Below are 27500 nucleotides of genomic sequence, written 5' to 3'. Positions count from 1 at the left end.
ATTCGATTTACTTAACCAACCAATCACGGCTTCTAAAAAAATATCATCAGAGCTCAATTCGCTTGACTACGTAATTTAACACTTTCGAAAAAAAGGGCTTTTATAATTTGATAATTTCCAAGTTTTCATAAAGAGAACATTAATAAGGTTCCTGTTCCAGGTAAATACAAGTAGCGGTTAGATGAGCTTTTTGAGAATGTTTTGCTGGATGTATCATTTTCGTCCCTTACAGAAAATGTCCTTCCACCACAAGGAAACAATTGACATTTCTAAGCTTTCTAAGTCCATTTTATTCCAATCAAGTGCGTCCACTTTACTCGTGCCTACCAAGGTGTAGTTGACTTTGGCCAATTTTCAAAATCAAATGTCACGTTGTCGCCAATGAGCATAAATGAAGCCCACTGAGATACTTTGTCAAAGCCTTTACTTCTCATCCACTTCCTGGCCTCGTGAAGAGATTCACTGGCACTTTTACCGCGGAACAAATGATCGTAGAAGCAATTCATGAACTCTTCTGTTGCTTCATCCTCCAGTGCCCATCGTGCCGCTAACACCGAGCGAGCACCAGATCCTAAGAACGCTCGGGCGATCCCAATAACTCCCTCGGCTTTGACCTGTCCACGTGCACTGTGACAACAGCTGAGTACAACTAGTTTAGCTCTCACCTGAACTTCTGAAATGTCCTGCATCGTCAAAAGGTAGTCTTTCTCTCGTGGAGGACCGTCAATGGAGCCTTTAGGAGAGAGAACAATCTCTCCTCTATCAGGACTACCATGGGCAGCAAAATGTATCAGGCTCACTGAATTTATCGCTTGAAGTACAGCCTGTTTTGTTGCGCGGTCACCAATCAAGGGCTTGACGCCAAGACGACTTCCAATTGTCTCTGCTTCCTTTCTTGCACGTGGCAATGGTGTTACTAACGTGCGTCTACCTTGGTACAATACCTCTCTAACGTCGGGGTCACCGACTATCAGCGCACCACTCTTACTGTGGTACTCAGGAGGACTGTCCTGTATAAGCTTCAGAGTAGTCAAGGAGGGAACGATGCGGATCCTGAATGTGTCCGAAAAATATTTGCCCTCTTTATCAGTTAAGGCTGTAAATGGCACTTGGTACATGCAAGAATCAGGGACAATTATAATCTCAGGCTCTTTCAGTAAAACGGCCACAGAGGCGATGATTATCTTGTGACACAGGTGGAGATTCGTTTTAGTGATGTCTTTTGCAGGATTGTTGAAGCTTTCTTTTAAAAACTCATCTAAGTTAGGGACTAATCCAGTGTCTTCGTTTTTGATCGGGCTTTCTTCCTTTTCTGTAAAACGAATAACTTCTGTTGCTTTGAGAATCCAAAATCGTACACCCGCTTTACCAACCGAAATGTAAAGGCATGTAGAGTCAGTTTCCTTTGCGATAATGTTCTGAATGCCACACCAAGATTGTGGGTTGCCTGAAATCTGCTCTTTAACAGAGTATTGAGCTGCCATTAAGTCGGCTAGGCCTCTTGCCCGTTTCAACTCTTCGACGTAAAGAGCGCCTTGGGGATTCCCGGTGGAGGAAAGCAACCAACCGAGCGTCTGGTAGATATGGGCACCGTGCTCCTCTAAAAGAGATATTTTAATCTGATCGCTGTCTTTAATAAAACCTCGTAAAGTATCCAATTTGTCAGTGCAACGATAAAGATACGAAAAGGCCTCTTTAAAATCGAATTGTAATAGCCTTAACGCTGCTAGATTACAAAGGCACTTAAACTCAATCAGGTTGTGTCCAATATCCTTGCTTAATAGGAGACCCTTCTGAAGGTAGTTTTCAGCCACGTCACAATTACCAAGGAATACAAAACATATTCCTAACTGTGCGTAATCGATTGCTTCAGCTTCTCTGAGGCCCAAATCGAGGTCAGTGGCAAGGGCTTTCTTAAAATACTCTTGGGCCTTGGTATATTCACCACGCTTACGAGAAATAAGGCCAATGTACCTGTAATCTGCCGCTTGTCCTTCTCTGTCACCCGTTTCCATTCTCATTGCACGTGCTTTCTCTAAATAATCCTCACCCTTTGCAAATTTACCACGCAATAAAAAAAAACCTGCTAAGTTTCCATACATATTGGCCTCAATTCTTCTGCAGCCAATTCTCTTTGTTATTGATAGCGCTGTGTAGAGACACTCTTGAGCTTTCTCATGTTCACCAAGCATTCCAAACATTGCTCCGAGGTTTCCATTGCTTGTTGCTTCTCCTTCTCTGTCGCCAATTTCTTTTCTGACACCGAGTGCTTTCTCTTGATACTCTCGGGCCTTGTCATATTTACCGAGCGATTCGAACAATGTTCCTAGGTTTCCATAGCTTGATGCTTGTCCTTTTCTGTCGCCGATTTCTATTCTGATAGCGAGTGCTTTCTCTTGATACTCTCGGGCCTTGTCATATTTACCAAGCGATTCGAACAATGTTCCTAGGTTTCCATAGCTTGATGCTTGTCCTTCTCTGTCGCCGATTTCTATTCTGATAGCGAGTGCTTTCTCTTCATACTCTCGGGCCTTGTCATATTTACCAAGCGATTGGAACAATGTTCCTAGGTTTCCGTAGCTTGCTGCTTGTCCTTTTCTGTGGCCGATTTCTATTCTGATAGCGAGTGCTTTCTCTTCATACTCTCGGGCCTTGTCATATTTACCAAGCGATTGGAACAATGTTCCTAGGTTTCCGTAGCTTGATGCTTGTCCTTCTCTGTCGCCGATTTCTATTCTGATAGCGAGTGCTTTCTCTTGATACTCTCGGGCCTTGTCATATTTACCAAGAGATTGGAACAATGTTCCTAGGCTTCCGTAGCTTGCTGCTTCTCCTTCTCTGTGGCCGATTTCTATTGTGATAGCGAGTGCTTTCTCTTGATACTCTCGGGCCTTGTCATATTTACCAAGCGATTGGAACAATGTTCCTAGGTTTCCGTAGCTGAATGCTTGTCCTTCTCTGTCGCCGATTTCTATTCTGATAGCGAGTGCTTTCTCTTCATACTCTCGAGCCTTGTCATATTTACCAAGCGATTGTAACAATGTTCCTAGGTTTCCGTAGCTTGCTGCTTGTCCTTTTCTGTGGCCGATTTCTATTCTGATAGCGAGTGCTTTCTCTTCATACTCTCGGGCCTTGTCATATTTACCAAGCGATTGGAACAATGTTCCTAGGTTTCCGTAGCTTGCTGCTTGTCCTTTTCTGTGGCCGATTTCTATTCTGATAGCGAGTGCTTTCTCTTGATACTCTCGGGCCTTGTCATATTTACCAAGCGATTGGAACAATGTTCCTAGGTTTCCGTAGCTGAATGCTTGTCCTTCTCTGTCGCCGATTTCTATTCTGATAGCGAGTGCTTTCTCTTGATACTCTCGGGCCTTGTCATATTTACCAAGAGATTGGAACAATGTTCCTAGGCTTCCGTAGCTTGCTGCTTCTCCTTCTCTGTGGCCGATTTCTATTGTGATAGCGAGTGCTTTCTCTTGATACTCTCGGGCCTTGTCATATTTACCAAGCGATTGGAACAATGTTCCTAGGTTTCCGTAGCTGAATGTTTGTCCTTCTCTGTCGCCGATTTCTATTCTGATAGCGAGTGCTTTCTCTTGATACTCTCGAGCCTTGTCATATTTACCAAGCGATTGGAACAATGTTCCTAGGTTTCCGTAGCTTGCTGCTTGTCCTTTTCTGTGGCCGATTTCTACTCTGATAGCGAGTGCTTTCTCTTCATACTCTCGGGCCTTGTCATATTTACCAAGCGATTGGAACAATGTTCCTAGGTTTCCGTAGCTTGCTGCTTGTCCTTTTCTGTGGCCGATTTCTATTGTGATAGCGAGTGCTTTCTCTTGATACTCTCGGGCCTTGTCATATTTACCAAGCGATTGGAACAATGTTCCTAGGTTTCCGTAGCTGAATGCTTGTCCTTCTCTGTCGCCGATTTCTATTCTGATAGCGAGTGCTTTCTCTTGATACTCTCGAGCCTTGTCATATTTACCAAGCGATTGGAACAATGTTCCTAGGTTTCCGTAGCTTGCTGCTTGTCCTTTTCTGTGGCCGATTTCTATTCTGATAGCGAGTGCTTTCTCTTCATACTCTCGGGCCTTGTCATATTTACCAAGCGATTGGAACAATGTTCCTAGGTTTCCGTAGCTTGATGCTTGTCCTTCTCTGTCGCCGATTTCTATTCTGATAGCGAGTGCTTTCTCTTGATACTCTCGGGCCTTGTCATATTTACTAAGAGATTGGAACAATGTTCCTAGGCTTCCGTAGCTTGCTGCTTCTCCTTCTCTGTGGCCGATTTCTATTGTGATAGCGAGTGCTTTCTCTTGATACTCTCGGGCCTTGTCATATTTACCAAGCGATTGGAACAATGTTCCTAGGTTTCCGTAGCTGAATGCTTGTCCTTCTCTGTCGCCGATTTCTATTGTGATAGCGAGTGCTTTCTCTTGATACTCTCGGGCCTTGTCATATTTACCAAGCGATTGGAACAATGTTCCTAGGTTTCCGTAGCTTGCTGCTTGTCCTTTTCTGTGGCCGATTTCTATTCTGATAGCGAGTGCTTTCTCTTCATACTCTCGGGCCTTGTCATATTTACCAAGCGATTGGAACAATGTTCCTAGGTTTCCGTAGCTTGATGCTTGTCCTTCTCTGTCACCGATTTCTATTCTGATAGCGAGTGCTTTCTCTTGATACTCTCGGGCCTTGTCATATTTACCAAGAGATTGGAACAATGTTCCTAGGCTTCCGTAGCTTGCTGCTTCTCCTTTTCTGTGGCCGATTTCTATTGTGATAGCGAGTGCTTTCTCTTGATACTCTCGGGCCTTGTCATATTTACCAAGGGATTGGAACAATGTTCCTAGGTTTCCGTAGCTGAATGCTTGTCCTTCTCTGTCGCCGATTTCTATTGTGATAACGAGTGCTTTCTCTTGATACTCTCGGGCCTTGTCATATATACCAAGCGATTGGAACAATGTTCCTAGGTTTCCGTAGCTTGCTGCTTGTCCTTCTCTGTCGCCGATTTCTATTCTGATAGCGAGTCCTTTCTCTTGATACTCTCGGGCCTTGTCATATTTACCAAGCGATTGGAACGATGTTCCTAGGTTTCCGTAGCTTGCTGCTTGTCCTTCTCTGTCACCGATTTCTATTCTGATAGCGAGTGCTTTCTCTTGATATTTTCGGGCCTTGTCATATTTACCAAGCGATTGGAACGATGCTCCTAGGTTTCCGTAGCTTGATGCTTGTCCTTCTCTGTTGCCGATTTCTCTTCTGATAGCGAGTGCTTTCTCTTCATACTCTCGGGCCTTGTCACATTTACCAAGCGATTGGAACAATGTTCCTAGGCTTCCGTAGCTTGATGCTTGTCCTTTTCTGTCGCCGATTTGTATTCTGATAGCGAGTGCTTTCTCTTCATACTCTCGGGCCTTGTCATATTTACCAAGCGATTGGAACAATGTTCCTAGGTTTCCGTAGCTTGATGCTTCTCCTTTTCTGTCGCCGATTTCTATTCTGATAGCGAGTGCTTTCTCTTGATACTCTCGGGCCTTGTCATATTTACCAAGTGATTGTAACAATGTTCCTAGGTTTCCGTAGCTTGATGCTTGTCCTTCTCTGTCGCCGATTTCTATTCTGATAGCGAGTGCTTTCTCTTGATACTCTCGGGCCTTGTCATATTTACCAAGCGATTGTAACAATGTGCCTAGGTTTCCGTAGCTTGATGCTTGTCCTTTTCTGTGGCCGATTTTTATTCTGATAGCGAGTGCTTTCTCTTGATTCTCTCGGGCCTTGTCATATTTACCAAGCGATTCGAACAATGTTCCTAGGTTTCCATAGCTTGCTGCTTGTCCTTCTCTGTCGCCGATTTCTATTCTGATAGCGAGTGCTTTCTCTTGATTCTCTTGGGCCTTGTCATATTTACCAAGCGATTGGAACAATGTTCCTAGGCTTCCGTAGCTTGCTGCTTGTCCTTCTCTGTCGCCGATTTCTATTCTGATAGCGAGTGCTTTCTCTTGATACTCTCGGGCCTTGTCATATTTACCAAGCGATCGGAACAATGTTCCTAGGTTTCCGTAGCTTAATGCTTGTCCTTTTCTGTCGCCAATTTCTATTCTGATAGCGAGTGCTTTCTCTTGATACTCTCGGGCCTTGTCATATTTACCAAGCGATTGGAACAATGTTCCTAGGTTTCCGTAGCTTGATGCTTGTCCTTCTCTGTCGCCGATTTCTATTCTGATAGCGAGTGCTTTCTCTTGATTCTCTCGGGCCTTGTCATATTTACCAAGCGATTGTAACAATGTTCCTAGGTTTCCGTAGCTTGCTGCTTCTCCTTTTCTGTGGCCGATTTCTATTCTGATAGCGAGTGCTTTCTCTTGATACTCTCGGGCCTTGTCATATTTACCAAGCGATTGGAACAATGTTCCCAGGTTTCCGTAGCTTGTTGCTTGTCCTTCTCTGTCGCCGATTTCTATTCTGAGAGCGAGTGCCTTTTCTTGATATTCTCTGGCCTTGTCGTATTTACCAAGTACTTGGAGCAATATTCCTAGGTTTCCATAACTTACCGCCTCGCCTTGTGCATGATTATTTGTTTTCATAATGGTCATTGCTGACTCATAAAATCTTGCGGCCTCCGCGAACTTATTATGATCGTAGAGTATCTTTGCTAGTCTTAACTGTAGCCATCCTTTTCCTAGAGTATTATCTGATTCATGAAATAAGAGTAGTTGTTCTCGGACGTATTTTTCAGTATTTGTGTAGTCAAATAATTTGGAGTACGCCTTTGTTGCAGTGGTAAAGATATCTTGGTAAAGTAATTTAGCCATTGGACTGTCCTGTCTAAATCCTCGATTGTGTAGGTAAATGAAACATTCGTGGCACATTTCGATGGCTTTTAAAACACGGCCAGTGATGAGAAGAAAAATTGCAACAGCTATACCTATCCTGATAGCTAATGTGGTTGTAGCGTCCTCTTCTGTGTTTTCCATCATAACCTTGTTCGCTGTTGGTGTCAGAATTAAAGGAAATCAAACATAATACATCCGAGAGGAGCGACTCAGACAACTCTTACGCAGTGGCGGTTTTACAGTGTAAAATTTTGTGCGCAACAGGAAAGTACTTGGGTTAATACTAGGAGGGGTTGGGAAGGCTCACAAAGAGGCGAATACTGACAGAAATTTGACGTAAATTTAAGTTTCCGCCGCCTCGATCGTGTAAGATATATTTGCTTCGATTAAATGAAAATGCCTTCCAGTGTATTTCCACTAATTCATGGCTTTTACCATTTGAGATTGAAAACATGAAAAATCTATTTTAAAATGTGACTTCTATTCCCGTTGACTGATGAACTAAAATAAGTATGTTTACTTTGGAAAACGGGGAGATTGGCCTCATATTTTATATAAAATCATGATTTCAGTTCACGGCGGCAGCTATGGATGAAAATAGATGAGACTGAGAAGAAAGAAACCTTATTGGTTGGTTGGGGTTCCATATGATCTTATCTTAAGTTTATGTATCGTATACATTGTTCCTCGCTTTTCAGTTAACTTTCTAGCCAAAAACTATGGCAATTCTACATAATTTATAACTCATTTGAAGAGGCGGTATCTTGTCAGAACAGTTCTCTTTTTTTAAAGGTTAAGGAGGATTTCACAGCCCCTTGGAGAATTATGTCGACACAACCAACTAATTATAGAGTAGAACTCCTGACACTCAGAAAAAGCAAAATGGCGCTTCCGCGAAAGTGAAAGGTTTTTAGCCAACTTTCACTCCGTGAGCCTCTGTTGGCATGCACTTTTTAGATAGTCAGGTAGGTATAAAACTACTAAATATAACGTTGAGGGCCGGGCAAACCACTAAGCCTCATTACACTCTCAGAGCTATTTTTTCATCGGGGGATTTAAAAATTTCCGGTTTTCTTTTTCTGAACGTTTCATGATAAGGAATTGACTCTTTCATTTCCGAAAGCCAGTGGAATCAAACTCGAGTGTCAACAATCAAAGTGACACTATGGTGAAATCACCGATAAACTAAGCAAAATACAATTAAAACATACAGTGATTTTTCTGAAATTAAAGCCAACGATCCTGTGGTTCCAGGATACAGAATAACGTTGGCATCCCAAAAAAGTCCTCCTCAAAGCTTTCTCGATAATCCTAAGGCCGTGTTAACGCCACGAATTTGCATGTCAAACCTCTTCCTAACCCTTTTTCATTGTATAAATATTATATCGAAAGGAATCGAAATTGCTCAATAGGAGCGTTTCAGGGACACAGGAAAAAATATTGACGAGACTGCTAAGACAGAGGCAGCGAGCGTTTTGAAAAGTGCGGGGGGGGGGAAAGGGGAGGCATACGCATACCCCTACTCAAATTTTCCAAAATGCCCGTTGCGTTGTCCGCTGGCACAAGCAAACCAATCTGTAATCTTTACGGTTTCGACTGTGACCGTAATCGACTTTTGACCTACTTTCATTTTTCCCAGTCCAGTCTAAATCTTTCAGCAAAGCATTTGATTGGGTTCCCTCAGACAAAATTAACTCAGCTAATTTCCTAGACGTGCTGTCTGGTCTAATGGGGAACTGCCGGCAGCTGATAAGCTTCTTGGGCACAGGCTGGAGCTATTCAAAAAAAGTTTTATGACAGATTATTTTGCCAAGCACGATGCTGATGAAAGAATTTATAAAAAGATCACAAGATTAAATATCTTGCCAAATTCTATGCCGCGCTAAGTATATTTTTGGCAGCAAAGCGTGGGGAGCGGGGCGCTGAGCCTCCCTCCAAAAAAATTTTAGTTGGGGCGGGGAGCACTGCAGCCCTCCGGCCCCCAACTCCGCCGCTATGTGAGAGCAGTCACAATCAGCAATATAAAAGTATATACATGTTTATCTGAACTTTGGGCGCAAACTTAGGACTCGGAAATTGAGATTAACACAAAGGAAACCTCTTGGGCGCTAACGTAAGAGTTAACAAGAGACGAGATCCACTTCCTCATGGTATCGCGCATGTCCACACGTCACGAACTTGTGTAACACAATGCAATGTAATGCCATACAAATTTCACATATTCACAAGCAAAGATATCATTTGAAGTTAGGAAACCTCTGCAATTAAAATAAGATGAAATGAAATAAAAGCCGAATTACATGTAACACCACCCGCACAGTAAGAGAATGAAGTGGACCACCATATGTCCGCAAGTCCGCTCTTGATCGTAAAACGAAAGAGTTTTTGAATGTTTTGGCTTCTTTTTGCAGGAAATCCTTGCAAAATTAGATTAGAAATTACAACTCAGATTTCCTCACCAAAAGAAATAAACCAAAAAAGATAGACCCACCGTGTGGTTTGTCACTCTGACACACAAAGTAAGAAATTAGAGAGCAGTGAGAAAAATGAAACTGAATAATTCAGGATTAACTCAGTTTTTGAAGCTAGAAATGTTCTGTGTCCATTTTGATGAATATCTCATTCAAAAGTACTTGAATGAGATATTCTGATGAAGGTTGATTTTCTCTGGATATCGAAGAAAATAAACGCAATGGTATGCAGATGATAGTAAAGATAAAGTCAGGGAATCATCAAAAGTATCAGTGTTTCCATCTTCATCGATTAATTAACCCTTTAACTTCCAAGATGTGATTGTAAATTCTCCCCTCTAGTTGCTACACATTTCCTGAGATTTGGTAATGAATCATGATAACAACTTCGACCCGATAAGTTTGATATTTCTCATACCTATTTACTGGATGATGATTGTATATTATGAGGGGAAGTTACATTTTAATTAATTTTGGAACGATTAAAGTGTTAACAGCCGGACCAAGTCATATCTCTCCGCTTATTGAGTTATTCGCCAAATTTTGGATGTATTTCGCAAATATGAAGGCCATAAAGTAAAGCAAATAATTTTTTCCTTCTTTCGCCTCATTGATGATAAGTTATCCCACTGCACAGTGAGAGTGAACGCTTCGATGGTTCAGGAGACAAACTGATACCAGAGCATCTTTCATTTTTTTTTAACATATATGACGACTTTCCCAGCCGCCATTTTTATTATTAGAAATAAAAATCCGTTGATTAGTTGCTAAAAGTTCCTATGATTTTCAAAAAACGTTCAACCTGTTCAGGATAAAACATGAATGCAGAAGTAAGAGTTTAACCTTTGCTATCTTCTTTGAGGTGATGGGGGTTTATTTTTCAATTCGTTTGTTATTTTAAATTTCAGCGTGTTAAATGTACAGCTAGTAAATAGAAACAAAAAACAAGTTCCTAATTTTTCCTTGAAATTATCTCGGAATTAATGATTTCCTATTTTCAGTGTTTTTTGTCACATACTTCCTGTCAAAGTTTTCATTTTCCATCAAGTCATCACAACTCGGAAATAAATGTGTTATACATCGATATTAAGGGGAGGGAGACTTTTGGTGCATTTCACCCCTCTTTTGTAACACGGCTGTAGCACCCCCCCCCCTTTCTATCTTTCGAAAAAGGATGTGAAATATCTAGAGGCACATAGATAACAGACCGTGCGTTACTGTAACGGTGAGAATATTATTAAACAGGTGCAAGGAACAAAGTATAAGGATCACCACTTTATTGTAGTCCAAGTTCAATCCCCTCTATCTCTTCCCTCAAAAAAAGATAACTGTTGATAATTACCTGGAAAGGTTGAAGCTGGATCAGTTCACCCTCATGTCACCTGATTCTTACGATCTTTTGTTATATTCTGAAGAAAAGAATAAAGGGGGTAAGTTTCTAAAGAAATTATGGTGCCGCGTCAGTGGGGGGAAGGGGATACATTTATAAAACGAGATCATTTCGTTTTATCAACTGATTTAATAATGTCAATTAGCCACCATAAAGAGTTCTTGAAGCTGCCATTTCGAGCTTTCGCCCTTCGTTTAGAACGAAAGACGAAAGGCTATCACTCGGCACATCATAAGCTCACTACAGTGGCTAATTTACGTTATTCTGGATAAAACTTATAACAGTAGAAGTGGTCGGTACTGACGTCTTGTCAGACCGAAAAACACCGATCAACGACATCCGTTCTACTTATTTTGTGGCGACTTTGTCTTCGATCGATATCATACAAATCACACCAACTGAAAAATAAAGAGTTCACGAAGAGTCAGTCATGACATGTAGATATCTTACCATTTACAGTCAGAAGCTTCGGTTGAACTGTGATCGATCTTGTGATAAAAATCAAAAGAAGTAAATGCCGAGGCCTGACGTCTCCTGCTATACAAGTTACAAACTGTTTCAGTTTTACAAACTCAAATGGCATCGTCAATAATTAAATTTAGATGTTCAAAACCGAATTACGCGAACAGAGATGGAAAATAAAAGAAAACACAAAGAAAATTGTTATAAATCTCTTCTCATCTTCCTTCCAGCGTAATAAAATGAACAGATGAGTTTCATTCATCTGTCCGTAACATAAAAATTCTATTTTTTCCGAATCTAAGATTCTTTTTGCGGGGAGTTTGCTTGATAATACAACGTTGTGGTGGACTGAAAAGAGGTCGAATTAAAAGGTAGCAAAATAGAAAGAATAGAAAGAAACTGTGATGTTGCGTTGGTTAGGGAGTAAAAAAAGGTAATTTTGGTGTTCTCATCTGAGTTGATAATGTAAACTGGCCACCGTAAGGAGTTCAAAGCCGACGTTTCGAACGTTAGCCCTTCGTCAAAGTGAATGGAGGAATCGTGGGTTGTTTGTGCGTTTCGATGCAGAAAATGGAGCTACGCTATTGGTGGAACCATGGTAACGAGAAAAACATAATCTCAGAATAGGTCACCTAATGGTCTTCTTCTCGTCATCTTCTTGTTTCACTAATGGACATCTTTTTGCAATAAGCGCAAGTTATGCAACAGATGGCAATGGCGGAGGTGCTCGTGAAGTGATCAGCAATCTCAATGGATCATTTTGGTCCCGATATTTTCTCAACGTTACGAATGAAAGGACAAGTTTTGCATCGTGCGCGAACCCATTTGAAAGTTCCAGGTTAATCATTAGTTTGTATTGAACATTTGACCGATATGTAGCCTATTTTTTGTCGCGTTTGAATGAAATAAGTGAAAGTTGCGAAAAGATAGTACCAGTCTCCTGTATCATTTTGAAGTAAAGTTTTAAGAATGGTGGATGTAATTGCGTAGTTGTGATGGTTGCTAGTTTCGAAACGTTAAGGGACACGTATTTCGTGTGCTTTTCATTTATGCTTTATTTTTATCAATTAATCTTTCGTTAGTTAATGATTGTTACCAATAAAATCGTTATTTCTGTCAGGCATCAGATATTGTATTTCACTTTTCATCATATTCGTTCGGTTGCCGTTCTTGCTATCAACTTATCATCTGCTATCGTTAGGGGCTAGACCAAAGTAACTCATTCTTTATTTTGTATTTACAATATTTCCTTTATTGTTTGTATTAATGCTTATTTCTCGCACTCAGTTATTTTATAACCCCTCTTCATAACCGCCATGATAGATTTGCTTTCCTCCACTTGTGGACGCCATCTTGAAGTTCCCACAAGAAGTTTGAAATCGTCTTCGGACTGTCAAAAGTTTGCGCATGCGCAAATCGTAACACTGTCCCTTTTAGTGACTGACAGTGAACGTAAATAATTTACCTTTTCATTTATACTTAGTTTACTCCTAAAGTCTCTTTGATAAAGGCGGGTAAACAGGAGGTTAATTCTGCTCGCCTATCCGGCTTTATATGAACCCGAGATAATATGAGATAACATTTGTAATATTTCATTTTTAACCATCAGCTGTAATCCTTTGATTACACTGCTGGCGTATTTTTCAAATATGCAGCCAGACTTAATGGGATATGAAATTCGAATGATCACCTGTTGATTGGTTTTCGTTTTGGCAAAGAACGATAGGTTTCTTCTACAACAGAATGCGCTCTCTACTTCCTGAGATTGTCTCTGTGTGTATCCATCAACACTGTAGTGCACAGTGATTTAGCAAACCAGGCCACAACACGTCCCTTGCTGATAGGCCAGCTCAACAATGCTTCAGTTGATTCTGGCATGGAGGATTTAGAAAACATTGCTGGTTTACAGCATTATACCATTGTTTCAAGGAACTGGGAGACTAACATAAAATTACTTTTATCTATTTGGTTCAGGTGGCTTTAGTTAATCCCGAAACTTATCTGAAGTCAATTCAAGAGTAATCTGCTTTGACAGGTGGACCTTTAAGTTAACAACTGTGTGAAAATCGACTGAAAATATGAAATTTCACATCTTGAAAGCTCTTTTCTACCACAATTAACAGTAACTTCGTGATTTCATTTGGTAATGTGCTGTTGTCTAGAAGAGTACAGAGAACGCTGCTCGCGTCAACGTGTCACTCAGCATGTCAATGAAGTTTGAAGGGAATCATCACTTATCAACGACAGTTTACTAGCACTATCTTTCAAAAATAATTGTACCTCTAAGTTCTAATCAATCAGCCCCCGCTGTCCCCAATACGGCAGCATATGCAGTCAACAAGTTGACAGCCTGCCTCGTTTCCAATAGCAACCTGGCTTCCAGCAACCAATCACGCGCTACATTTTTAGGCTCCCCGCGAAGCTGATTTACCAATCGCTTCGCTAACTCCAGATCTCCACGCCGAAGGTAGTACTCAGCGCGCGAGAAGATCAAAACTATGTTTTACGGGATCAAATGAATCGAAAATTAGGAAAGATTGGATGTACGACAGCACGTGAGTCCATGGTGAAGCTCCGTTTTCTCCTATCATGGCTACTCGTCGACACCATCTCCGGATCTTATAAAAGCGACGCGTCACATTCTCTTCGTTCAGCACTCCTCTTAACACAGCCTCTTCTGGTAAAGAGTTAAGAACTTGTGAGACCAGTGGATCCTCTTCCGCCGCATCGTGAATGGCTGTCAACTGAGGCAGCAGCGGTTTTGGTTGAGTAGCACCTTTGTCGATAGCTGTAGTCAGCGAATGACAAGCTGTCCACAGATTTTGCGCCTGCTTATTTTGTTCCTCAACATCTGCTCTTCCCTCTATCTTTGATACCACACCTCGTAACTGAGCAAGAGCCCCAGCTAACTGCACCTTAAAAGCCTCTTTTTCTGCGGCCAATTTTTGTTATAAGTCATCTTTATGCCTGAGAAATGACACTGCTGCATTAGAAAGGGTAAGTGTAAATGTAGCCCGTAACATGTGCATGTTGGAAGTCTAGGGCGGGGCGTGGGGCGGGGAGGGGGGGAAGAAAGATATTTGTACTTGTTTTGTTTTTATGAATTCCATATTATTTTATTCAATGAATTACTCTGGAAATCCTATTACTTTATTTAAACTACTGTTAAACACAAACCTAATGAATTTCTTTCGCATGTTGAAAGAAAACATCATACCAACTTCCATGTGGGCTACGTCTTCCTTCTGACCCACTTTCGAATAAGGGTAAGGTAAAGCCTACTCAGGAGCCATGTGGCTCATCGGGCCGGCGCTTAACTCCGGTTTCCGTAGCATGAAGCGACTAGGAGTATTTCTACCCCCCTCCTTCCTGGATGGGATGCTTGTCCATCGCAAGGTTACCCCCCGAATTGAATTCGCCGGTACCCATTTAATTCTCCTGGGTCAAGGGAGGCACTGTGAGAGTAAAGTGTCTTGCCTATGAACAAAACACGATGTCCCAGGCTGGGGCTCGAATCCGGACCACTCGATCCAGAGTCGAGCGCTCCAACCATGAGGCCACCGCGCTTCCACACTTTCGAATAAGTAACAGGTTTACTTGGTAACAAAAATAGTGGCGTTAACGAAAAGTAAGTCAATACCTCAACATGAACGGTAGCTTGGTGAGAACTGCAAAAAGGCTTGATAATGAACGATAATGCTTTCCTGCACTGCGGTAACTACCAGCCGTTTTCAATAAAGTTTTCTATGTCTTGACAACGGAGCATAAAACCTTAACCCTATTTGAGAAAATAGGTCAGATCTCCCCAAAACAACTCATTTATTACAAGCAAACTTAAAGTGACGACAGGAGGCCGCCATCTTAAATTAAATGGTAACCCCATTAATTTTTCATCCACAATCACAAAAACGTCACGACATGGTTAGTGATGGAATATTTTGACAATGTTGTATATAGTACCGTAAATAGTAATGGCAACTGATATTAACATCATGGAAAATAACAATACATTATTCACGAAATCTACGCCATTTTTTTTTAAAAAGGCGCCAACTGAATTACAGTTTCTTGAAAAATTTAGCCTTAATTTTTTTTTGGAAGACTCTTTTAGTCTTCTTTTTCCTTGGCCATCGTTGTCACAAGTTGTAAAGAATTTATTGGCTGAATCCTTCTGTGTTACAAGGCTCAATATTCCGTAAGGCTTTAAATCTCGAAACTCGCTGTTCTCTCTATAAAACGCTGTCCGTATTCAAGACTACCGTCAAGGTTCTAGTCTGTAAAACTCCCAAGTGTCACTACGTCCTATATCACAAAACCACACCCGGTGTGGTAAAATCAGATAATCACTAACTTAATCAAATTAAATGAATCTGTGTGCGATTTCACGAGTGTTCATTTTTTCTAGGCTACTTCCGTTAATTGTTCTATTAAAGTCAGTTGAGTTTATTTCAGTTTAATGTAGGCTCGATTTCTTCACACGAGTTAGTTTGCATCCATCTCTTCAAATCAGTAATATGTTTGGTGTCTACCTTATTACCTATATGAAATTCTGTTGTTTCGTACAAATTAAAGGCAGTTTTGTGCGCCGGAAACACACGATACAAAACACCCTGACCTCGATCTTGGTAGAGCGATCCATGAAAAGAACTAATTGAAAAAAAGAAATGAACCGGAAAAGAGGTCCCTTCTGGAGTGGTAATTCGTTAGTGGAGCTGAATTTAAGTTGTGAGGATTTGAGGTGGTACATTATTCTTATAAAAATAAAGACAAAGTGAAAGGAATATGAAGAAATACAATCCAGGAAATACACAGCTCATCAGTGAACACTTTATATATCTGACAGTAACACACTCAAAATGCCAAACGCATACCAAATATCGGTAAACCAATTTCCAGTTTTTTTCTACGCTCGTCGCTGCGCCATTATAAATATCATGGGATCTTTTGTGCTATATTTTGCGGCAAAGTTGCGATGCCATATCCCCTCCATTGAGGTAAAGCTGTTACAAGTGCACATATCTCGTGATGACGACATTCGCTTACCACTTTCGCTGGAGATCATATTCACTGCCATTCTGACCCTCCAGGCAGATTTATCAAAAAGGAAACCGGTTGATAATAAGAATAAGAAAGATAGTAAATTGTGAGCTCGGTAAAGAAAGAACAAAAGATGTTTCTTCGTCTCGTCAGGAGCGTGAGATAATGAAAAACATTTTGAGTCCCCGTGAGGGGTGGAGCCTGGAGCCTTCAAATTCCCCACCCAGATGCTCGACCACTAAGCTAGGAGACTCCGCATGCAACAAGCGCTCTGCATACATTAAATAAACCATATGTGAAACAAACAATGACTAATAATAGCTTTATTATACAACTGCCGTTTCTTCCCTTTAGAAAGTAAAACTAGAAGGAAGTGACGCAACACACTAACCAGATTGTGAGGTTGAATTCGCACTGCTGAAAGGTACTGCAATTAACTGAATAAATAAATAAAAACCTTTGTTAAATACCATTTTACGGACGAAGCAACGGTGCGAACGTCTAACAAGAAAACTTTTCATAAAATAAAAAATTGGTGATGGTGTAAGAAAACTCACCTACGGCTGCCGAAAAGGGAACCCAATGACTTACAGATGTCGAAGAAGCTGTGGTTGTCAAGAAAAACCAAAGTTTTTAGAAATTGTGAATTTTGGTATGAGAGAAACGTCTTACGGCAATCATAAAAGTTAAATAAATAAATAAAACACTTCTTCCAGCAACCACTGAAAGAAAATAATGCTAAGGGCACCTGCCTCTTATGTTTTTAAAAGCCTTTAAAACCAACATTTCTTTTTTAAGTGAAATGTTTTGCGGAATGACTTGATGGAAATCATCATCTTCTGCGAAGTGAAACTCAAAATCTAGCAACTTTTGTCGTAAATCATTTATCTCTTCCTCATTTGACAATGAGGTCAAGCGACCCTCAAGCCAATTCATTAACCTCTCCAAAACAATGCCTGCCATTGTGACTCGAAAATCGCAACAAATTAAAACACTTTTCAATGTCTTCGGCGTGTCGCAAACAAGGGCGTGGTCTCCAGTAAGTAACAAAAAATGACAAAAAAATTTAGGTTGATGCACCCGTCACGCGGGAACAAAAGCGAAAAGAACGGGAACATTGCGCGTTTTCCCGCCGATAATGACGGTTACTAAATGTTAATATAGTCAAAACTAGGAATGAAACGACACTAACCACTGTAAAACAATGCAAATCTCTCAACTCTAAATTTCAAGTGGTTTAAAGGTTTATTCATTGTTATTCACAGTTGATAAAGGCCAACATTATGACAAAAGCGTAATGTGATTTTATCTCGAGGCCCGTCAGTTAAGTATTTAGGTGTGCCTTTGCATGGGGCAAGGAGCGTTGTCAATCACAGATCATAAGCCAATCAAATGAGATCGGATCAAATAGCACCAAGGTTATAGGCAAGGTCAGTTTCTCTCCTGGTCCTTCTCGCCTTCATTTCCATCGTGTTAACATCCGAACACAGATTTCGGTGCTGTAGAAGAATTTTCCCGCCCCCTCCCCATGCTCCGGCCCTCTCTTCAGGCTTTTGTTGCCTTTTTATACGTATTTGGCTCTTTGCCGATATCTAACCCATATTTCTTGATGTGGGGTGAAATAAAAGCGTCACTATTGTGGTCAATTTATCCCACATTACCAGTTATTATTTTTATCTCCCGTCAATCTCGTCAGCAAACTAGCGCGACGATATGCAGAGCTTCGGTTCCGTTTTAGTGGAGATATGCGGGTTTCGTGATAAAATATTTCAATTTCAATAGCAAATTGCATAACTCACTGTTTAAATTCACGAAAAGCAATTTATTGCACATAACACGAGAATTTTATTCCATAAAGCTCATTGGTAGAAATCTATACGCTTTATTTTCACATGTGAAAAAAACCTATACAGCCAACCAGAATGGCGTACAGCTCTTTCACGGGTCGAATTATAACCAATGGAATTGTTTGAAAGAATTACACGGGCGCTTGCTTGCTAGTGCTCGCAAAATTTTTGCAACTGCTCGCATGCTCGTATTCTGAATTTAAAAGTGCTCGCAAAATTTGGCCTTTGCTCGAATTGCTCTATTGATATCGTACTTAGATTAAAAAAAAAAACTTTTGTAAGTGCAGTTTTCCGTTCAGCAATTTATTCCCTTGATGTACATGTACTGCGATATTTTCCATTGCCATTAAATTTCCATTGTTAGTTAGTAATTGTTTCTAATTTGTGTTCAGAAAATTATTTCAATGAAAATTCTCGTGTTATGTGCAATAAACAGCTTACGACATAGAAAGTGCTTTGTACGGGGTTTTATTCACTCGTTGCTTCTGTCAAAAGCCCTCACTCGCTCGTACCTCGCTCGTTCGGGTTTTGACGCAAACAACTCGTGGATAAAACTCCGTAAGCCGCACTTTCTATGACGTAAACTATATATACTCAGTGTTGGTCAGTGATATGCTTACCTTAGTTTTTAAGCGTTTCTCAAGAGGTTGCAAGCTTCCCTGCTCATATACCGTCGTTCGCCACCACCACAGCTTTATAGATGGCATTTCGGTATCTTTTGAGCTGATGGTATACAAAGAATACTTGACTTCCAAGTATTCTGCAGACCACGAGGTTAAAGATCAGCGACACGACCAACATAATGCAAATGAAATCGAATCCATTGTTTAATGGCTTCTCATTGACGTCATTAATGTCATTAATGATTCCATTATCAGACGACTATTTTTGTCATTTTCAGCCTTGTAATATGGCACATATGACACCATTGTCAAAATCGCAGTGAAATGTGGTCAAATGCCAAAATTCAGAAATAGCAGATATTTTCTGCACTTTTTACAGGTTTTGACAGTTTTTTTTATCTGTGTTCAATTTGATCACGCAAATTTTGGTCAATTTTCAACTCTTCGCTTCGATATTGAGATCTGCGTTTTTTCCGCGGTGATCTTCGCGTCATCCATTTCTTCGGAAATACCCATAGAGGCTCCTTTTTATAGCTGGTGTTGATTATAGGACAACTCATTTAGATGATATTTTGAAAAAGAGTAAAAACCTATTTCCATGAGCTTGCAAACATCTGTAAGCTTGATAACTACTAAAAAATTTCCATGTAATTCTAGATGAGAAACAGTTTGTGCAAGATATTATCCAACTAAGTTCAACATATTTAGCAGTCCATTCAATTTTCCCTTCTGTTTAGAAGCTTCCCTAAATTTTTGAACACTTTTGTCCCACACGCTTCATCAATATTTGCTCAACTTCTACTTCTTTCAGTAATCCACAATTTTGTTCTGTCAAAATGCATCATGGCTATAATCAAAACATGGATGCAGTTCACACAAGCATTAAAAAACCTTTCATGCCAAGATGTTATAATCTCTTGTTTCGTATTCAGTACTTGACAGGTAGATCAAGCATGTAGTGCATAGATTTGTTTTGTCTTCCTCGACTTTTTCCCCATGAACTTTCATTCGGTACGAAGATTCAGAGAAATATCGCTCTCTGTTCTGGCGAAACGACACAGAGGGGAGGTGAAACTCTTTGAGTGATTTTTTGCAGGAAAGTTCGATGAAAATTTGAAAGAAAAATAAATGAAATTTGGCGATTTTCGTTTCCATTACTTGTGCACAATACTGTATCTCTCGACCAGGCAAGGTCATCTACCTATTTATTGTATTTTTTAAACAAAATTTGGTAGCAACATTCAGGGAAAGTTTTAAAAAATTGCTTGATAACCTTTTTCTGCGGAATCACCTTAAGTCACTGTTACCACAGGCTATTACAAATAGAACCTTGACAGTTTGTAGACCTCTTCCATTAGCATTTTGAGAGGGGTTTTGTTAAATAAATTCAATAAATTTCAGTTAACTCAGCACTGTAACTGTTTCTTGTGCATTCCAATGGCTATGTGCTACATCAACATTAACCCTTTACATCCTTAGAGTGTCCAGCATGTAATTTCTTCTTTCAGTAATACAAAGAGAAGATCACAAGAATATAGGAAAAGATTAGAAGCAGCTTTGATTCTAAGAAAAATTCTCCTTGTCAGTACCTTCTGTTGAAATAAGATCAAAAGGAGATATTTTTTTCAAAAAAATCCTGGTTGGAGTAAAAGGCATGATCATGATGTTGACTGCACCATACATAAGCAGCTGAAAAAAGTCTTAATATTACTGAAAATAATCATCAGGAAGCCCATTTACCTCAATACTCTCCTTAGTTTAGTTTTTTACTTTTTCCATTTTTTTCTTAATCTGTCTGCTCTTTTCTTCTCCATGTCACGGTCATCAATGGCCTGCAATAACCACAAACAATCAGCCTCGTTGTGAAATCAGGGATATGTATATTGTACTAAACGTTTTGTTCTGTAGTATCGCTGAGTATTTCTACGAGTTGTGCTGTATTTTTCATGAGCAGGGCTCGTCAAAATACAAACAACAAAAATACTCAGCGATACTACACAACAAAACGTGTAAGAAGAGATTTATCATCCAACACACCAAATTGTCACTTCAGTGCAGGAAAATTTTGCGGATGTTTTTGAAGTACAAATATCGCATGATATTTGTACTCGTCTCATGCCTTATTTGTAGTCTACGAAGCACAGCTGGACAATAAAGAGGAATACCGCTCACTTAAGCAGCAAAGTAACACACTGCCAAAATACAATACGGGGTTGGGAGCACTCAGAGTTCTGATTCATTCACTGAATACTGAAACATCATCTTTCACAAGTATGGGTTATTTCAAAAGTTTCTGTATAAACATATTTATACAACTATTGAATTATACAGCTAGCAGCACCCGCTGGCAAGATAAAGCAAATACTGTGTTCTGATTGGCCACCAGAGAGGGCAAGACGGACCCATCTTGCCTGCTGGGGATTGCCCGCTTTAATCCCGCACAAGGAAAATGCGTCTGGAGCAGACTTACAAAGTTCTTAACTTTTGGAAAATATCAGCAGCAAAGATACAAAATAAAAAAGTCATTCTTGGCGCTAATAGCACAACCCACACTGACATGACCCACAATTCCTCCATTTGCTGTAATGAAGGGCTAACACTTGAGAGGTCAGCTTTGAAACTCTTTACAGTGGCTAATTTACATTATCAAGTGAACTGATAAAACAGAAATTGTCTTGTGTTACTTCCCCTCTGATGCAGCATCAAAGGTTCTTTAGAAACTTACCCCCCCCTCCTATTCATTTTTAAGCCAGATACTCTCACTTGCACAACCAAAAATACTAAAACAGTTTTTGCACTGAATGAAAAATTAACTGAGTGTGTGTTTTATAGACTTTTTCCCTTTGCCCAATGTCATTAAAAATAGGGGCCACCATGTGTTTCCTTACGTTTTACTTACTATTATTTCAAAATTTGTCACCTGCACATATTGTTTAAGCTTTCCTAACACCTCCCCTGTAAGTAAAGACATTGATTCTACGTAGCAAGATTGTCTCACATGAGAAAGGCTCCCCCCCTACCTCCCCACGCTAAGCAGTATTGAAGTGATAACGACAAATGAATGATCAAACAGAAGTCCACATGGCTGACATCAAACTTTACAACTCAGATTTTTAGTCCTTTACCCACTGCATTGGACCTTCTGCAGGTCAAAGTGAAAAACTGATATTTTACCGAATATCTGTTTAAAAAATAATGGATTTCAAAGTCTTAAATACAACAGAATAAGCTTTGGAATCAATGACATTCTGATTCTCCAAAGCGGTGCAAATTATGGTTACAAAGTGAAAACCAGACTTACTTACTTCAAGTGAGGCCTAGTGACAATTTGACATTACTTTCCATAGCCCAATAAAATTATGTTTTAATTACGATGTGTGCGTAAATTGCCGTTTGATTGAAGATTTTGGGTCAAAACATTTATTTTCAGAATTTTCAACTTAATGCTATCTGATTTTATGACCATGAAGTCGCATAAACAAAGATTTAAGCAGAGAGAATCATAGTGATCTACGGCACAGGTTTGGTACAAACGTTTTTTTGCTTCTAAAAGTTTATCAAGCTTTGGTCTCGCTTTTCATCCACATGGATAAATGCATAAAAGTTCAGTGATTCCAAATTTGTATTTTAACTTGACTTCTGAGTAAATTTTATAGGCATTTATCATTTTTTCCTTGGAAAATAGGTTATTAAAATGGTCTTCTTTCATCTGAGCTTGTTTAGGGGAAAATATGATTTCAGAAAAAATTCCTGTGCATTGTCTTTTCTTTTTTGTTTTCTTTTGTGTTTTTCTTTCCCATAGGCAAGCGAAACACTAAGGAATTAATGGGTAAAATACTTTTCCCGTTTTTCTGATATTTTTCATGGGGACCAATCACTTGCATGATCATTGTAGGAAGAGAGTTCTTTTATTCATGCAAGAGCAAGCATGACCATGCCGTGATGCACAGCTCGAGTGCTTATCATTATAGTGGCAATAGCAGGCACCATTATTAACACAGGTTGACCGCTTGATAAAGGTTCATCAACAAATGGCTTGTGTGATGTACATGCATAATATTTTGTCCAATCAGTCCAAAGAATAAATGTAATATGCAGTAAGTTGCTGAAATATTTTGAAAAAAAAGTACTACCGTCGATTTTGGACGACAAAGATGGCATAAATTTGACTTGAGAGATAATTCTTAGTTTTATTTGACAGTTTCCTCTTTAAGTGGCCATTCAAGACAGGTAGAGGACAACATAACAAGCCTATCCAAATGAAAAAAAAAAACATCCTAAAAGAGATGGAAATGGGCAAAATGAAATCTTTAAGACAAAAGGTAAAGCCTACTTAGGAGCCACGCAGCTCATCGGGCCGGTACCTAACCCCGATTTCCGTAGCATGAAGCGACTAGGAGTAATTCTACCCCCGCCTGGATGGAATCCTATTCCATCACTGGGTTACCCCCCGCATTAAATTCACCAGTACCCACTTTAACACCCGAGTGAAGAGAGGCACTATGAGAGTAAAGTGTCTTGCCTAAGTACACGACACGATGTCCCCGGCTCATGGCTCGAATCCGGACCACTAATTCCAGAGTCGAGCACACCAACCATGAGGCCACCGCGCCTCCACACTGAAATCTTTAAGGTAAATCTCAATTCAAGTACCAGATTTAAAACCTGTTTTCAACTGAGTGTAGGGGAAACATTCAGGTTTGCCATGTTGCAGTGTTGACCCTTTTACTAGTGCAGTACTGCTGTGAAGAACTAGCATTGCAGTATTGCAGTGATCTCAAACCTTACAGTGTACCATGTTTGAATGAATGAATGAAAAACTTTATTTAAGTGTCTATGCTTTTAGCTATAAGCTAATGGGAGACACTAAAAAATTTAAAAGTCAAATACGTTTACATATGTAGATAATAGCTATTTCCAGTAGATAATTAAAAGATTATAAAGTTATTTATTTAAGTTTTAAATTTCAATGAGAGTTGAAAGGTCGACTTTTCTTATGTTCTTCTTGAACGAATTTAGAGTTTCTATCGTTCTTAGGTGTCTTGGTAACTTCGACCAGATGAGAGGTCCCATATATTTAATAGAATTCCCACCAAATCTTACAGTTTCGAATATTGGCAGTTCGAAGTCACTGTTCCGTAAATTATACTGAGTGTTCTTTATATTAAAAAAGGCAGAAATATTCTCGGGTACGAGACTGTGCTTAACTTTAAACATCAAAGTGGCAATGTCTTGTAGGCGCCGATTGTACAACGTCGGTAGTTTGGCGCGACTTAGCAGTTCTTGATAGGACGCTGATCTAGTTTTGTACACCGCCCTAACTGCTCGCTCCTGAATCCGCTCAAGCTTTCTCCGATCTGATGCATTACAAAAGTGCCATACTAGATGACAGTAGGTTAGATGGGGCAGAATTGAAGACCTGTAAAGTGATAGTTTAGCATTACAGGGTATCAAATTGCGTAGCCGCACTAGGACCCCTACTTTTTGACTGGCCTTAGAGCATAGATCACTGATATGACTAGTAAAACTCAATTTTTCATCAATTTGAACTCCTAAAACCCGTATTTCCCCCTTTCTCTCAATAGTATGACCGTCAACAGAAAAATTTTGATTATCGTTGTCTTTGTCAACATTTCTCGGGTTGATCGTTAATAGCTGGAACTTTTCTGGGTTGGTTGAGAGATAGTTGTTCTTGTACCAGGATAGAGCTTTCTCTCCATGTATCTTGATACTTTGCGCGACAACGTCATGCTTCTTCCCCATGACATACATCTGATGGTCGTCGGCATACATGCTCAAATTGTAATTTCAAACTGAAGGTGTTCAATGAAATAAACCATTTCCAGTGTTGCACTTCATTCTTCAACCCTATAATAAACTAGATTTCAATAACCTGTGGTTGATTGTCAAACAAAATAGCAATTCATGTACATCTGAGTGAGTCTTGAATAAACATTAGCTGACTGACCCCTGGCCATGTTTGTTTATATCATACTTGACCTCTGAACCTCTACCACATGCACTATTGGCCAGCCAAAGACTATCATACCGTAAAAATAAGTGAAACCAGACCAGGTATATCCTGAGAATTTCTTCTATCATAGTGTTGGTGTGTTAATAATATTTCTTGCAGAGATATAGTGTTTGCTCTCTTTTGTTTGTGGTATTGCTGTATTCAGAACCCTCCATGCCCCGCTCAATAAACCAAACCCTAAGCAACTAAAATAATCCAAAAGGCCAAGTCCAGTAAAAAGGAAGATACAAAAGGACCCACCAGTACTGAGAACTTAAAGAAAGTGCATTAAGCCATATGCATGACTGACCACTAATTACAACTTATAATAGTTTTTCCAGCATTTGATTAGTTGAGACTGGTAAATTTGACATATTTGCATCCTTCCTGTGTCAACCCTGTGAAAACAAAATGGAAAAAGCATATTCCTAACCGCGTATTAGACTAGCAAGAGTGCACTAAAGTGAAAAAAGGGATATACATGCTATTACTCACAAAGACAAAAGGTACTTATAACACAGGATAAAATAGTAACATACAGTGGTGTATCTTATTTATGCTAAGTATCTTTTTGTAACCATCATCGTGGAAAGAAAAAAATCATCACTCGAACAAAACTGGTCCATCATCCGGGCAATAACGGAAAGGAGAAACAAGATTGTGGTTGCGATGGACGCGATGAGGAGGCCTGCATAAAACAAAAATAATTCGCCTTCCAACAATTTGAGACTTTGACTAATACCAGTTCACTTAAAAGACACCTGAAAAGACTTAAAGACCAAACATCCATTGGCTTTTATAGCTATTGAAAGTTGCTATGTATTCTTTGACCCGATACCATAGGACCTATTGAGCATAAAGAGAAGCATGTAACCTAGAAGCGTCCAAAATCTCCTACGATGCATCTAAACAAGATGGGGTTCATTAGACGAACATTCAGAAAGCCCAATACATCGTGGCTTAGACATGGAACGACAGATTCGAGCGCTATTTTGTTCATAGCAGCTTACGGCCGCTTACTTGGGGTCCGCAAAATTTCATAGGAACGAAAGTTTGGGATACCATCCTCGCCAGGAAGCGCTGCACAAGTTTGACATCTACAGAGATGTGGCCTACGGAAGCCATTCTAGTTGTTCGCGTGTTGTAGTTCTAAGATGATTCTCGGTTGGTGATCAATGATCAATCAAATGAATGTATTGCCTTGTCTCATTCATTCACTTTAATTTTGTCAAAGTATTCATGACACTTGCGCACTTTAAGAGGACTTAACTAATGATAGCGCGCGTGCATGTTTTCTGAGAGGTAAGCTGTGCTGTGTCTATTCGACAGGCCTGGGTTGATATTCCCTGGGCTCAAATATTGCAGATTCAATATGGCGACTATGATTATGTCTGCGATCAAAGTTGTTTGCTATTTGCGTCTGGTGTTTGTTCTTTCACAGCGGAATACTCCAAAACATAAAACAAAAACAGTAAAACCTGTTTCATTATAATTACTTCAAATGCTGTGGCTGGATGACAAAATGGTCACTTTCATCTGTTTACGCGATCGTTACAATCGCTCGCTACAAACGCAAGTCTCGGTCTCGCAATGTACTTTAAAAAACAAACTTTCCTCTTCTTTCAAGAAATTATTACTTTATGAGCATAAAAATATATTTGTCCAACGTAACATAAGTGTTTTCATATTGGGTGCCAGTTGTCTGAAGATCGGGGGCGAGTTGTCTGGGGCTAATTGTCCAGGGAGCGAGTTGTCTGACAATCGTTCAAAGACAAACTGTGTTGTTCATCCGGGCATTTACTTTTGTGTGAGCCTGATAAGTCGATTGTTTCATTCTTCTGTAACCCATAGCCGTTGAGGGCGAATTTGCTGTAGAGTTCCGCAGGAGCTGCCGCTGTAAATTGAACTCGCACCGCTAACACCGTGCTCTTATCGCTTTTATTCCCGATCTCTCCCCACCCCCGAAAAAAAAGGTACATTCTTATAAGTTTATCCCAAGCTCAACTCTGCGAAATGCCAAAAATGATGCAGCCATGTGACAATAAAAAAATACTTACCATTGGCACCAAAGGAAGTCGATCAGGGTCCCCTAAGATCCAAGCCGTTTGAACACAAACGATATTCCACGTTTGCTTATGTCCTGTGTAATGATTGAAACAAACAAAATTTGATTAACATCTTTTTCTTTTCAGGAAAATCCTAACCGAGTTTTTAAATCTCAACGTAGGTAGCAATGTTAAAAATGAGTAATCTTCATATCTTTTTAGAGATTTTTGGATGAAACTGATTCCCTGATCACTGAGCTTTTAGTCTTCCATCTCTTGTGCTAAAGAAAACATAAGCTCGGCATATGAAGACAATCCAGTGTTCGAAACATTTCTTCTTTTCTGGGAGAAAGTCGTCAGTGCGTAGGAGATCAAAACTTAAGAGAAAATATTTTGGATAAAACCGACCCACTCATACGTTAGCTTTTAGTCTCCCATCTCCACAAAGACAGTCCAGTGTTCGAAACAGTTTATCCCTTCTTTGGGTACGAAGTCTTTACATCACAGTTCAAAACAGTTTATCCTCATTTTTGGGGGACAAAGTATTTGTATCACAGATCAAGACTAGGGAAAGGATTTCTTGGGTGACGCCGACCCCTTTAAGACTCAGCTTTGTCAGGAGCGGATCTAGGGGGAGGGAGCAAGGGGTGCGCACTCCCACCCCCTGAGATGACCCGCGGCCTTCTAATACAAATGGTATTCTGCAAAAAGAAAAAAAGGCAAAATCCTTCTTCGTATTCGCCATTACAAGTTGTTTACGTCCGGTCACCAGTCAGTTACGCCAT

At 40.0% G+C, this 27500-nt stretch overlaps 1 protein-coding gene and 1 long non-coding RNA gene across 2 annotated transcripts in view; both read right to left on the bottom strand.

The window, feature by feature from the left end:
• Positions 1-6860, bottom strand: part of LOC148741801 (uncharacterized) — an 8163-nt gene extending 1303 nt beyond the window's left edge. Inside the window, exon 1 of the mRNA XM_088746800.1 lies at positions 1-6860. This exon is cut by the window's left edge and continues 1303 nt beyond it. Coding sequence (XP_088602926.1) covers positions 324-6806 — 6483 coding nt within the window. The 5' untranslated portion in view covers positions 6807-6860 and the 3' untranslated portion in view covers positions 1-323.
• Positions 6861-22821: 15961 nt separating this feature from the next.
• The window catches only part of LOC148741799 (uncharacterized), a 22386-nt gene continuing 17707 nt past the window's right edge, over positions 22822-27500 (bottom strand). Inside the window, exons 2-3 of the long non-coding RNA XR_015995974.1 lie at positions 26728-26810; positions 22822-24535 (exon numbers count right to left, since the gene is read on the bottom strand). This is a non-coding gene — a long non-coding RNA (uncharacterized LOC148741799). The remainder of the gene's footprint in view (positions 24536-26727; positions 26811-27500) is intronic.

Source organism: Stylophora pistillata, chromosome 1 (genome assembly GCF_964205215.1).
Source record: "Stylophora pistillata chromosome 1, jaStyPist1.2, whole genome shotgun sequence".
NCBI classification, from domain to species: domain Eukaryota; kingdom Metazoa; phylum Cnidaria; class Anthozoa; order Scleractinia; family Pocilloporidae; genus Stylophora; species Stylophora pistillata.
The sequence above is the reverse complement of the archived record's forward strand: the minus strand, read 5'-3'. Positions and strand labels throughout refer to the sequence as shown.